The sequence below is a fragment of the Rissa tridactyla genome, chromosome 1, assembly GCF_028500815.1.
Source record: "Rissa tridactyla isolate bRisTri1 chromosome 1, bRisTri1.patW.cur.20221130, whole genome shotgun sequence".
In the NCBI taxonomy this organism is placed as follows: Eukaryota; Metazoa; Chordata; class Aves; order Charadriiformes; family Laridae; genus Rissa; species Rissa tridactyla.
The window spans coordinates 87,913,934-87,928,373 of record NC_071466.1 but is presented as its reverse complement, the minus strand read 5'-3'; the positions used below and the strand labels follow the sequence as shown (position 1 = coordinate 87,928,373).

The window sequence follows — 14,440 nt, the reverse complement described above, 5'->3', positions numbered from 1 at the left end:
CTGCCCCTCCCGTGCCCGGCTGACGCTTCCTGGCCTGAGAGGGAAGGAGCCACCCACCCTCCGCCCCAGGCCGGGCGAGGCGGGCCCGGGGCGCTGCGGCACCCTTTCTCCTCCGACCCTAACCCCGCAGGGGACCCGCCGCTCCGCTCCCCTTCCTTCCTCCCCGCCCTCCTTCCCCCGCCGCCGCCGCTCCCGGCGGCCCGAGGCGGCGCAGCGGCTCTGGCGCAGTCTCGCGACACTTCCCGCAGCGCCGAGCCGCGCCGCGCCGCTCGCCCCGGCAGCAGCAGCAGCAGCAGTCGCCCGCCGAGGGGGAGACTCAGCTGCTCCCCGCACCCTCGCCCCGACCGGCCGGCGGAGGGGGAAGACGTCCGCCCTCCGCGGCTCGGCAGCAGGCGCGCCTCCGGGCGCTCGGACTCGGCCCCGCGCTTTCTCCAGGGCTGCTCTGCCCGGCGGCAGCGGAGACCCAGGTGGCTGGTAGGGGCTGAAGGCTTGAGCCCCTTCTCTCGCCTGATTTCTTCTTTTTTTTTTTTTTTTTTATTTTTTATTTTTATTTTTTTAAATACATACGACTACATATGCTGAGGGAAGGCGAGGTGCTGCCAGCAGGACGCGGAATGCAGCCCGGCTGCAGCGGGTGCTGAGAGCGGCGGCCGCCGGAGGAGGGAGCGGCTCTGTCAGCAGCCTCTTCTCCTTCCCGTGGCGGCGGCTCGGGCTGTCTCTCGCCCCCTCTGCCGTGGCCAGCCGCCTCAAACTTTCAGCCTGTTTCCGCCGCCAGGCAAAGCCCAGCTCGACATAAATGGGTGAGTTCAAGCCGCCGGCTCCGAGTTGGCGGTGCTGGGGGCCGGCGAGGGAACGGCCGGGGCTCCCGCCCGGCGGGTGGGGTGCCTGCCACCGCGAAGGGAGGGCCAGGGGCGGCCGGCTCCCTCCCCAACCTCCGCTTCTCCGCCTTACAGCTTTTAACTTCTCCTCCCCTCCCCCGGCCGAGTCAATAATTGTTTTCATGTGACAGGCGGAGAGGTCGGGGTTTGCGGCGGCGGGGCGAGGGTCGGACGCCCCTGTGGGCTTCCGCGGTGGGCGATCCCCAGCGGGACTGACAGGGTCACAAGCCCTCCCGTGCACCGGCTAGCCGGCCTCGCCGCCTCCCCGCGCCGGGCACAGCCATCCCCGGGCAGTCTGGGGTGCGGTGGCGCTGGTCCGGGCGGAGGTGTGGGGGCACGGTACACCTCCGCCCCGGGCGCGCAGGTTGCGTTCCTTCGGCCGAAGGTCGGAGGGGAGGGCGCGGGGCGGCCTGCGGGGACGCCCAGCCCCGCCGCAAGGGGGCGGCCGTTGAAGCCGTTGCGCGGGGGTCGTTGTAAGCGTTGCGCGGGGTGGAGTGGGGTGGGGGGGCGGTTGTGCTCGGCAGCCGCTGCCCGTGAGGTGGCTCCCGCGGACTTCGGCAAGAGGCTGCGCCTGCTTGCCCGGGCCCGGGGTGGGCATCGCCCGCTACCTGTGCGGCGAGGGAGGCGTGGGCAGCGGGAGGATGGGGGGCGATGAATTGTCCCATTATGCGGGGCGAGGCGGCAGCGGCGGTGCCAGGCGCGGGCTGGCTGCGCCCCGGGGCGTCGCTGGAGCGGCGCTGGCCCGCGGGTCGCTCTGCCCAGCACGGTGCCCGGCGGAAAATGACGGATTGGAGGGAACAAAAGAAACCGCCTGCTGTTGGTAGGCAGCCCTGGGTGTACCCACCGACCGGCGAAGGGTGCTGCAGAATACCGGGGTTTACATCCTCTCAGGCCCCCAGCTGCCCGCTTTGCTCACGGTAGCGAAAATGCTGTTGGACTCTGGGGGAACCTGAGAGCAGCATCACTAAAACGACTGAATATAACGCATTATGCGGGCAGACATTTTACACAATTTTACCTGTTGTAATACGGAGACGATGGGAATAGAGTAGGAAAAAAAATCTTCCCTTTGTTCTTTGAGAGATTAGTTTACGGGATACTATCAGAGTGATGCACAGATGCTGTTCCTGTATGTTACAAGATTAAACACTAGCTTTTCGCTATTGACTTTCAGTTAGTCCTCCAGTTCAGGCTGAAATGTGCTCACCTCTATGCACCTCATTCAGCTGTATTGATCTTGGTGAATTCTGATGCTGCTGACAGTAGGCCAGCATCCCAGACCGCCACATTTAATCTGGTGCATTGTGGAAGACTCTGTTAGGGTTGGTTTGCCTGCTAGCTAGCACAAGTTCTCAACTTCTGTCTTCTGTAGCAATAGATAAGACTTTAAACATAGTGTTGTAATGAGATATAGGGTTTGTAACTGCTGAATGGAGCAAAATCAGTCTTCAGTAGGGCATGGCACTGGAAATAATTTTTTTTTTAATATTATTTTAGTTTTCTTATCCTCTCTCGGCACACTTACTTCTTATTAACTTTGTATTGCGATACAATAAGACTTCTCTGATTTTTGCTTAATCTGTAGTACAAATATTAGCCTTTTTTTAGCTTCACAATAGAAAAGATTAAGGAAAGCAGTAAAGGACCAGTGAAGTAACTTGCATTGATAGAGCTCTAAAAAGGTTTTTGAATCCTGTAGCTTAGCAGTGAAAGCCATCTTTTTTCCTTTTACCTACCTTCCCTCCCCTGGGCTGGCCATGATCCTACACATCTGGCTTCTTTAGAACTCATTTGGATAATGACTTTCCCAAATCACTGTGATTCAGTCAGACTTTTCTTTGCAAAACGGGAGTGGAGGGAAGGTAGATGTGGTTTCATTGTTGTTCATATCTTTAAATGGTAAGTGATTCTTGGAGTTTAAAAACAAATAGAAAAATTGTGCAAGGAAGTAAAGATATGAGTAGTATGAAAACAAAATCTCGCTAGGAGATATCAAATGGAAACAGAGTTTTATTAAAAACATTTTTAACATTGTTAGCATTTTTGAAAGATATTTTAGATGTGGAAAAGAATAGGTTAGTTCTTTATGCGTACTACACTGAAGATTCCTAATGTTTCATTTTTAAATTACTTGTATGTCTTCCATTTTAACTACTTATATTTTCTGTATGGCACTGCATGTTGTTATTAGTCCAACCCTGTGCACATATATGTGTATGTTACACATATGTCTATATTAAAGTTTAGTGTATGGCATCAAGCTTTTTTACAGCATGTACCCCAAACCTGATAAACAATACAGCTTTATTGATGTTTTATGCAATCTTCTGTGACCTTGTAGGTAGAGTACACTAAAACGAATTAATTTACACTTGGAGTGAACTTGTCAGGAGAGCTGAGTGAAATAATGGTGTTAGTCCTCTAAACATGAAAGGGGGTTAAGGCAAAGACCTTAAAGGTAGTTGTGAATACAGTGGAACAAGCTTGGATCCCCATCACTAGATGTCTGAGAAATGAAGAGGTGGTGTTTTGTGGTGACTTGCGTGCGTGTAGGGGTGTTGTTTCTTTGTTGTTGCTTTTGTGTGTGTGTGTGTTTGTTTGTTTGTTTTAAGACTACTTAGAATTGCATATGGCTAGACAACTCCTCAGTCTCATTTGCAAGAGCTTTGCACGCCCACACATCAGACTGTCCTCCTGAAGTTGGAGGTCCAGAAAATGAAGTAAGAAGAAGGTATGGTAGCTACTTGAAGAAAAAAATGGTCTTTGCCAGAGTACAAGTCTAATTCTAGAGAGCAGTGTTTAACAGCCATCATCACAAACAACTGATGTTGTGCAGCTCCTTCTGTCAGTCAAGACAGACCTTCCAACTTCTGCAGTAGGTGAAGGAAGATCCTTTTTTTTCTGCTATGTAGTCTTTGCTCCTCTTCGGAGTGCAGATAGTTTAGTCCATTAAATGAGGTGTGGGTCCTATATAATAATGCTGCTATGAAGCTAAGCAGTTGAAGCCTTCACGATCAGTATTTTTTCATTTTAATATTTTTCAAGGTATTGTTAAAGCTTTTCTGTTGGGAAAGGGGAAGAGAGGCTACATTGGTTTTGTTTATGTGAAATCACACTGATCATCTCTGCTGTTGCCATAGTTAAGAGTTTGGATCCAGAAACAAGTCTTGTGCCCTTTGAACCAGTCCGATTACTAATGCTGGCAGACAATAGTTGTCTGCATGGTTTTACATTAGTGGTTGAGAAAGATGCTTTGCTGTGAAATACCACAGCTAGTTTGTACACACGAAAGGAATGTTACACCAAGAAGTAATACGTAATCAAAAAAATTGAATCTACGTGAGAGTCTGATTGTTCTGTACCAGTTGCAACCCCTTTTCCTGTTTTTCCCCTTTCTTAATTCTCTCTTTTTCCCTTTACAAATTCTCCTCTATCCCCTGTCCTCAACTTCTGCCCCGCTTCCCTTGTAAACCCCTACCTATATATCTTTTTTACCCTCTCTGCTTCTCTTTACGCGTTTCAGACGTGCCACTTCCTCTTTCTTCCTCTCTCTTATCGAAGCATCAACAGAGGGAGCACTCAGCACGTTTCCTGCCTGTGGGGCCACACTGACCTCCAGCAAGCGAGACCTGCACTTGCATCAAAACTCGTGGTGTGACTTGGGGAGTGGTCACTGCAACGGGAGGCTTGGGGAGTTTCGCTGGTAAACTCTTAACAACTCTACACTCCTATGTAAAAGAAAGCAGTGTTGAGGCCTGAGCTTAGCAGAAGTTGTATAAATCACACATGAAAGGTGGTGTACGTGTGCTTGCGGTTCTTGACTACTCTGACAAATTTTAAGTTCTCTCTCCAAAATGGTGTAGTTTTTGGAGCCTTTCAGCAAAATAGCTGTGAGACCTTTTTAAATGGGAATAGCATGTGTCATTCTTGTCATACTTGAAAACAGTTGAATGGTTTCAGCTGAATAAGGAAAAATCACAAGAAAGATGATTAGCATGATTTTTTCCACTGATTTTTTTTTTTTAAATAAGGTTTTAAGCACCTGTAAAGTGTCTTTATATAGGAAATGTTGTGTAAAATCCTCCCCAACCTGTAAAAAGTCTTTATTCTCCTCCTTATATGGGGTGTTACTCACGTTAATTCTTTTGTTGTCATTGGTAAGTTTGTTTCTCTCAACAAGGCAGTTGCTTTGGAGCTGTTCAGGATCAGATTTCCGGTTGTTTGGTGACAATATTTATACAGCCTGTGAATGTCTTCATGGTCTGAATTCAGGTGGAGTTTTCATAAACTGTGATAAAATATTTTCAGTAACCTATATAAAATTTCATACAAAAATAGCAGGCACAAAGCTCTTTTTCCTAGAAATCAAGAGATAATGATGTTTCTGTCATAAAAAGTTGTCAGATCTGCCTTCTAAATGGATCAAGATAGGGGTCTGAAGTCAAGAAATGTAAAATATATAAATATTTGTGTATATACAAAAGATCATGTAAAAATTTTCTGATTGCGCAGTCTTTTTTGTATGTTGGTGTCTCTTCTGCTTGCCCCTTTCAAGCAGCTCTTCTCAGTGTCTCCATTATATTTGGCTTTTTATATTAACCGTTGCTTTTAGATCAGAAAGTGTGATAAAGAAGAAAATACTTAAAATAGATGGTTTCTTAAAACAGCAGAGTTCTTGCTCCTTTTTGTGCTAATCAAAGATTCATATGTAGAAAATTATGGTAGAGCTTCTAGAAAAGGTATTTTTTTCTGCTTGGGTTTAAGGAAGTATATGTAGTAATTAAAACACTTTATTAGGAAGCAGTGTTATTTTGATATTAATGCTGAGCGCATACATATTTCTGTTTAAACTGCTACTAATGCAATATATACAATTTATCTGTAATGTTATTCAGATTGCTTCTTCTGTAATTGCTATTCACTGGATGTTAGAGAGTTTTTTGTTCTGAGAATACTGCTGGTAATCATTCTACCAGCAGTGTATCAGAATTCATACAGCAGATCAGCATCGACCTTGTAGATAATGTGTTGACTCCTTTCCCACTTGAAGGCGAAGGGACGCATGTGTTAGGAGGAGAAAAAGGAGAGCTTGGTCATGTGAAATGAGCAGCTGAAATTTCAGGTCTGAAATGTTAGAGGTCACTGATGTGCTGAAAGCAGGTTACCCTGATGAGATCAAAGGAGAGAAAACAGCCAAAGAGATGGTATCTGTTGTTTTGTTCTGATACTGCTGTAATAGAGCAAGCTCATCAAAATGATGATGGATTTTGTATGGTTACTATCCATGTGTTTTGTTTTGTTTTTTTTTTAAAAGCACAGAATAAAAAATCCTGGACCAGGGAGTGGATGTTTTCCCTGGATGCAAGAGCAGGAAGTAGCTGTGGGGCATATCTGTGTTCTGTATGCTAAGGAATGATGAAAGAATATATTAGGGGGAGGGGAACAAGAGAGGAGGTGAATATCAAGATTCAGTAATTCAGCTAATGTAAAAGTAATTGCTGACAGTCTGCCTCACACAGAGAGGCAACACAATAAAAGCTTTAAGTCTCTATGTGTGAGAGAACATGCAGTACTGCAGTTCAGTAGTCATGGATTGTATTAGCAAATTGAGTTGACTTTTTCCCCCCTTTTTATTATTGATAATTGAGAAGCATCAGTAGAAACCAACTCTTGAGAATGCAGTGCTAATGTCCGCTTAAAAGCTGTATGGCGAGATGACTGTTGCGATGTCTCAGCTGTCCTTTGTTCCTAACATAACTTTGCCTTAGAGAAAGAAGCATCCTGGATGATGAAGGGTGGAGGGGGAAGGGATATCTTTGTTCTCACTCTTATAGCAATTTGTGTTCCAATGGGGGTGTCACTGAGAATTTGTGCTTCTGTTTTAGGATGAAGAGTTGTGGATCAGAAATTTTATGTCTGTGCTGAAACAATTCTCTTTAGCAACAAGGATAATGCAGTATAGAAAGCTGAAGAGTTATAAGTGGAAAATATCTCTAGCTTCTAATGAATTGATAGTGTCAGTGTAAAGAGGTGCCTTTTGAACTCTGCCTTTGAATTTCGTTAGAATAATTGTACAGATGGGAAAAGTTTCTTCTTATCTCCTTCTCACTCTTTCATACTGTGCAGCTAAATCACTTCTGATGATTGAAACCATCTCATACCAAAAGCAGTGTAAGTCTATTCATTTACTTGAAGACCAAAGTCAGCATTGGTGCGCAACTCCCTAGGGAACTACGGCTTTTTCAAAAATGTCAATATAGATTCGTTGCATGTGTTGCAAGTCAAGGCCCAACTTGATCCCATGGCAGAGGGGTTGGACTAGGTGATCTTTAAAGGTCCTTTCCAACCCAAACCATTCAATGATCTATCAATATTTAATTAGCTTTCAATGGTCACGCTGCTCATATTTGAAAATGAAGTGTTTTGTGTCCCACGAGTAATTTGTAATAAGTGAATTTATGTGACCTGCCTTTAAAAAAAACCAACCAAAACCAACAAAAAAACCCCAGCAAAATAGAAATTCCCCTGACACGTTGTGTCCTCTGCTTGCAGTTTCAAGGAACTTGCTTGTTAATTTACAAAGCAACACGTTGCTGCTTTTTATTGATAATGAGGTCTCAGAACAAACACACACAAAAATCACTTCAGGGTATTTTCCTGCTTGTTTTGGTTTGGTTTTGTGGGAAAAAGTTCTTGGGGGTCAGTGCAACTGCTGGTGCTATTCCATGCTGTATCCACTGCCAGCGTCAGCCTGACTGTCTTTTGATGTAGTATAAGTCCAACATAGTTGGATTTATAAAGGTTTTAGTTAAACGTAGCAGAAGTATTACACGTACAGGACTTCTCATTTTTCAGCCAAATGTAAAACCATTTTTCGAGAACTCTCAACTCAGGTTTAAATCAAATATTTCCTTTGTCTGTAGTTGCTGATTCATCCTCACCACTGGCAAGAAACATTTTTAATACTGTGGTAACTTAGCAGAGTGGATTTTTTTTTTTCCTGTGACAGGCTTGTGTAGCACTGAAAATTTGCTATCCTTGTGGCAGATATAAAACTGGCAAGCCTCAAGACCTCAGCTTAATTTTTCAGTGTTTTGCTCATTCCTGCTGTTCTTTCTTTGAGGTCTCACTGAGCACTTATTGAACTGTTAATGCTCTTCTCTCTGTCTCACACTGTAAAAGGGCACACCAGAAGTTCCAAAGCGCATTCAGAAAAAAGATGCCTTTATTTTGGTGTTTCATTATGACAAGGTTTAAAAAACTTTTTGCTGTCAAATTCAGAACATTTATAAAAAAGTGATTTAGCTTTGGTCTTATGTTTCCAAATGTAAGGATTAATGACTTGCTTTGGAAGACTGGCGATGCTTATTTATAAGCAATATTTGAATGCTTTGTGCATGAAGATTGATTACCTAGATATTTTTCTTTTTCATTGGCCGTTTCTTACGAATGTGTCCTTATTGACAGCTTTATGGGAAAATGTCATATCAAGACTCTTCACTCTGGGCAGGACCATCTTAATTGCCTATGAAATAGTGTGGGTACTGTATTTCAGTGAGTCTGCAGAATTGCAGTATTTGTTCAGTATCCACCTTTTCTGCTTAAATGATCAGATTTAAAAAACCCAAACCACACAAACAAGCCAACCCCCCTTCAAACAACTCCTACCAAAAAAACCAAACCCTAGAAGAACCTGACTGTTCCCATCAACTTTTAAACGACTGGGCAAAGGGAAGAGAAGGAGAAATGGGTGCAGAGAGGGAAGCCCTCTAGTCAAGGTTAAGCTTGAGAAGCCTTGCCTTGAGTGTACGATCAAGCAGTTTGTGACAATGGGTATTTCTGAACATCTGAGAGTGAGCACCAGTACTTCCAGACAGGGTATGGTCCTATTAACTGGGAAAAGAAAATTGCACCATGCGATGACTGGCCAGGTAACAAGCAATGTGTGGGACTTCACTTGCTGATACAATGGAAATTTAAATTCCGGTTCCAGAAGAGTACAAAACATGTTTGCAAATTTGTGAGCCCTCATGATATTAAAGATTTTTTCCTTAATGGCATGTGCCACACTTTATTCTTAAATTTTAATTTTTGTTCAAAGAAACATCAAGCTATCAACAGTTGTTGAGAGCACTGGTGTGGTAGCTTACAAGCCTTTTTTATACCTGTATTTTTAGATTGCTTGTGGAAAGAAAAGGTTAATCACTATGCAATCTTGAAGTCTAGAGTTGGTTCAGACTTAAATATTTTGATATTGAGGTCAAATGGTTTAAACTGTCTCCAACTAGTAATTGGAATGATTGTGACACACTTTTGTGCTTTTGTTGTGTTTTAATTTAATGAAATGGGTAACATTTAACTTTCATCTCATTTTAAGATTTGCTGCATTGAGCTAATTATTTGACTAGTTCAGTCATTAATCTCAGTCTGACATTAGATTATTTTTTTATCTTGATTTCATTGTTAATTGCTATATTCGTAATGTCGGAAATGTGTTCTTTGTAGCTATTTTTGTTAGTAACTTTAACAACGTAGTTAATTTTTCAGGTGACACAGAACTGAAGCTTTTTTGTGGATTTTGTTGGATTTTAGCTAGTTGGCTTATACATTTGACTAGCTTCTCAGTTGCTTTCTTTATGTATCAGTCTGTGAGTCTTACTGGTCATAGTGAGCCAAGTTTAGCTATCTGTACAGAACTGGTCCAACTTTGTAGAGGTAGCATGTATTTAATAGAGGGATTTCTGAGTATAGTTAATCCAATTTAGTTAACTACTGTTATTGATGGAAGGTTTTAATACAGCAGAAAGAAATACCTTTTATGACTTCTTCCTTGCTTGACTGAAGGCTGCTGAAGGCTTGAATTGAGTGTTCTGTATGATGAAAAGAAACGTACCTTTGAACAGCCAACTAATATGTAGAAGCAAGAGCAGCTCTTTCTGTTGCAAGAAACAGCCTTTCAACTGGGAGAGAAATCATACTGCTACTGTTGCTGTTGATTTTTGTTACAATTGTTTTTAATGTTCATTTATCTGGACAGCTGCTAGTTCCTCCTCCATCCAATAATCTCTTACAAAACAGGAAAGATCTTTATTTTCTTTGAAACTTTTGAAGTCCTTTGTATCTGCTGATCATTTAATTCATCAAATACCTTTATTTAGCTGAATTTAAAAATAGTTGAAATACACTTGTCAGTTTTACTTTGACCACTGAGGTCAACTTGAGTGGTATTTGTTCTGTCACCTCGTACTGCCTTTCAGAATTGCTCACTTTGATTTGTATTAAGCATGCTACTTATTTTAAAGACTACATTTTTTGTGTGTGAAGCACCTGTAAATAGTACTTTTGATTAGCTGACATCTCAATTATCTGACTGTGGTTCATGGAAGATTGAGATAAGATGCCATCTAGTTCATGATGAACTACGATCTGACAATTCAAAGTCTTCTGCACTGGTTCTGAGAGATCTACTAATATGTATTCCTCTGCAATATATTTGATAGTTTGTTCACAGATGTGCAGAAAACAGTTGTGTTTGTTCCTGTGTTTTTCTTGTTCCTTCGCCTCATTCTGTCAGAAAGCAGTTGCTCCTCTTCCTATCACTTAGAGAAGTGCACGTATGCTTCTTTCCCCTTGTAAGTTGTGTGTTGTTGTTGGTTTGGGTTGTTTGGGTTTTGGGTTTTTTTGGTTTAGTTTTGTTTTAATCTACGTCACTGTTTCTCACCTGTTTCTCAGAAAAGACGCTCTTCACCTATTTTTCTTTTTTTTCTGTTCAGATACCCGATGCTCTGCCATCTCTTCTTTTCATACACATTTCCTTCAGATTCATCTTTCCTTCTCTTTCATCTACCTTTCAAGTACACTACTTCTCTTTTTAGAAAACTTTCCTATTTACTTCACTTACACGGTCTCAAAACTCCCTATATTAAGATGCAAAGATTGTCAGAAATCTGAAGACAATCTGGTGTGAAATACAGCAGAATTGTGGGTGATCCTTTATGAATTTTGGTTCAGAATTAGACAAACAAGAAACCTTCAGCTGGTTTCCCATAAATACCATTTCGGGAAGGAGAGGGATTGGCTGTCTTTTAGAGACTATTGCTTTAGTCTGCTGAGTTTTTTCAGAGTCGGGATTGGTATCCTGGAAGTAAATGCTGAGGTGCGTGTTGCACATTGTGTTTTGCCAGCTACCTTTTTGATATTATCTGATGAAAGAGTGGTGCCTTTGGTGCGTGGAGAAAGACAGGTTATGGAAGTCGGCAAAGCCAAATGCTGAAGTTCCAATGTTTTTTTAATTTGGAGAACTTAAAAGCAGGATGTTGCTATTTTAAGTAGAATTTCAGTTCCTGTCTGTTTAAGCCTGTCAGTGTCTCTCTCAAGAACCAAAACCAAGGAGCTGATGTAAATGCAGCCTTACAAGGCAGAGATCTTAAATACAAGAAATGTTCTTTGCCTCTCTTGACCCTCTGACATTTAGGATAAGTTTTGGCTTCCGATTTCCTTAGGTCCAAGAACTTGGATCATTGGAAACCAGGGAAGGTCACTAGAAGATTTTTCAAATGGATGAGACCAAGAACCTTTTTCTTAGATGAGGGATCAGTAGAACTTTCTGTTTGGCCTTGAAAGAAATGGTCAAAGTAAATAACATTCAGTGACAGTTGTATCTCTCTCCTCTCTAGTTCTATTGGTTATATGGTTTTAGCCTGCACGCTGCCTCCTGGATGCCATAGAAAGATTCTGTGCCAGAATCTGAGGAGCTTTTGCTTGTCTCGAGTAGAATCTGTCTTATTGTTGCTTTCTTGTCCACACGCTTTGTTCTGTTCCAGACAGTACCAGTGTTGGTAACTGGGGGTGGATGGGAGGAGGAGGTTGTCAAAAGAATAATTTTTTATAAAACAATAGGGTTCATTGCCTCTGTTTATGTTTACTTGGGTTCCACAGCACTCCATCCTGCCACTTCCTCCCCTTTCTTCTCACATCCTCCATGCAACGATGGGCTTTTCTGTCTAAATGCTGGCTATTGTTTGTGCTTTCACTCCATACGCAGCTCTGCTGAACATTTGCATTCAACCAGCACATAGCGGCTCAAATTCTCTATTGGAGCAAAGCTGTCATCAGGTCACAAGCTGTTCTTGCTTGCAATGAAAGTCAGTAACAAGCTTTCAGATGTACTTTGGCTTGCATCAGTTTATGCTTTCAGGATTGTTCTTCTAAGGAGGAGTTCTGTGTAGTATCTCCTTTTTGGAGGTTTATTCTAGTCATAAGTGTTAAAGAAGATCTCTTGGAAGTGTGCTTGCTCTGGTGGAGGAGACTTCTGGAGTTCTTTAACCTGCTACCAGAGATACTTGTTAGAAGAGCTGTGTCTTCTACTCACAGCATAACCTCTGCTTTCTGAAAGGCTTTGCCTTGTTCAAAATCCAGGGAATTTCTCTAAGAGGAAATGAAAATAAATGTTAATGGAAGTGCCTCCTTGCTTAGGCCTAATTGACACATGGGATTTTGAAAACCATCATGAAAGCAAAACAGAGAAGCTGTTGAACATTTTTGTTCATAAGAGCAAAAAAAGGTGTGCTGTTTTATGAATTCCATTTATTGTGACATTCAGAAGAAATTATCCGCAGAAACTGATTTTAGCTGAGAAAACAGAGGCATTAAAGATACCATCTAAAACTTATTTCTCCAAAATTGCATCCTGAATTCTAAAATTGAAATTTGAAAGCTTTTTAGTGCACAGGGTCAACACATGTTATCTGATATGATAGTTAATTTTATTTGCCCAAAGGTTGTCTGGAACTTGTGAATCTTCATATGCAGTAATTTCTGTTTCTAAAACAGAAGGGTTTTTTTAGCGCTATTGCTCTTACCACAGTTGAAGGAGAATAAAGGAACCCGAAGTAAAAAGACAAGTTGCTAAGAATTATAAACAGCAATCTTATGAGACTTCATTATTAATCAAGCAAAAATATGATATTGGTGGGTGGTAAAGGTGTTATTTTAAACAAATGTGTCCTTTCTCCAAACACTCCTACCCAGCCTTCCATTGTTGCTCACATAATTGAGCAAGTTAAGGGTTTTTTTTAACATCTCAGGTCGGTTTTGGCTGTTTCTCAGTATGATGTAAAGGTTAGTGAAGAAGGTTTAATGTTGGCATGTAAGTCTTGTGTTGGACCGTAGTGGTGAAACGCGAATTACCTATGGTCTGATTTCTTGTACTTAGAGCTATGAGCCCCAGCACACACGCAGTTTTTATAGGTTCTGTAATGCCTGACATTCTGTTGTATGGGGAAGCACGATAGTAAGTGTCCTTTCATTTGATTTATAAATTATGAAACTGCTGAGGAGTTCCATACTAGGCCTGACCTTCCTCTGAATGCAAGGTTTTGTAGATTGAAATGCTTGGGTTTATGTAAAAGAGGGTTAGAGGAAAAAAAAGAAAAAAAGCTGTTTATTTCTCTTCCACATTAAGTCCAGGTTCTCACTGTTGTACAACACATCTTTTTGTGACAGTTAGTAATGCATCAGTTAAAACCTGGCACTGGTTTGTAGTCTTAACATTTGACAGGTCCAATCACAAGAGCTGCTGCCGGTGTAAATATTTTGCAACTGCTGTCTTAAAAATAACAGAATTCCATGAAACTGAGGGAAAACAACATAGCTTTAAAATCACTTTAAGACACCATGTTTATCTGCAATTGGCATTACATAGCAAAGGGCTGTAACGCAGTCCGAGGATTTTGGCTGCATCAAACTGTTGCTGCCAGCAATCTCTTCTTGCAGAAATTGCCACTTCCAACAGCAGGAATACCACAACAGGATGTATCTGGGCACTATTTTGCAGTTAATGTAAACCCATCTTCATCAATACCGCAAGCAAATGTGGCTAAGATGCAGAGGAGTGTGTCGTATTCTCTCCATCCTCCTCCTGTACAAAGGGGTTGCTACTTTTGGCAAAGATGAGTGGTGATAGTAACAGCTTAGGCATCTATAGTGAAATCCTCCAAGCTCATCTGAGACCATATTCATAATTACACACATGCTTCAAGCCTGATTTTAGTGAGACTAGGTGAATGTTACTGTTCTAGAAGCTCTGAAGTTTTAAAGATTAAATCCTATGCAGTACACAATATGAAGATTGTGAACAAATTGTTGACCACAACCTCTTCTCATGTTTCTGAGAGTTAAATGATGCTACATCATATAACTGAAAAGGTAATTGTTCCCTGGCTTTCCTTTTTTTTTTTTTTTTTTTTTTTTTTTTTTTTTTTTTTCTTATTTGACCTTCTAGTTGAGTGTGTATCCATCAGTATCTACGAATACTGTCCAGACAACTTTGGGACTAGAATCATGTGTCATTGTACTAGACTAGTACTTATGAGTAATCTTAAATAGCAGTTATTTTCATGGTGTCAGCTCTTTTATCCTGCTTCCTTTTTATGTTGATACATTCATTTGGTAGCAATTCTCATGAGTTTAGCCAAATGGTAATTTTATATATAGTTCTAGCTATATTTATCTGTAAGTAATATTTCTCCTTTTTGTTCTGAAGAAGTAACTAATATCCTTCC

General features: G+C 41.9%; 1 protein-coding gene across 3 annotated transcripts in view; it reads left to right on the top strand.

Moving 5' to 3' along the window:
- The first annotated feature begins 254 nt into the window (after positions 1-254).
- SH3KBP1 (SH3 domain containing kinase binding protein 1) overlaps positions 255-14,440 on the top strand; it is a 229,643-nt gene continuing 215,457 nt past the window's right edge. For all 3 annotated transcript variants that reach the window (XM_054189028.1, XM_054189020.1, XM_054189011.1), the window contains exon 1: positions 255-800. Coding sequence is in view for 2 of the 3 variants with exons in the window: in XM_054189020.1 (XP_054044995.1) it covers positions 797-800 (4 nt within the window). In the remaining variant the exon portion in view is untranslated. The remainder of the gene's footprint in view (positions 801-14,440) is intronic.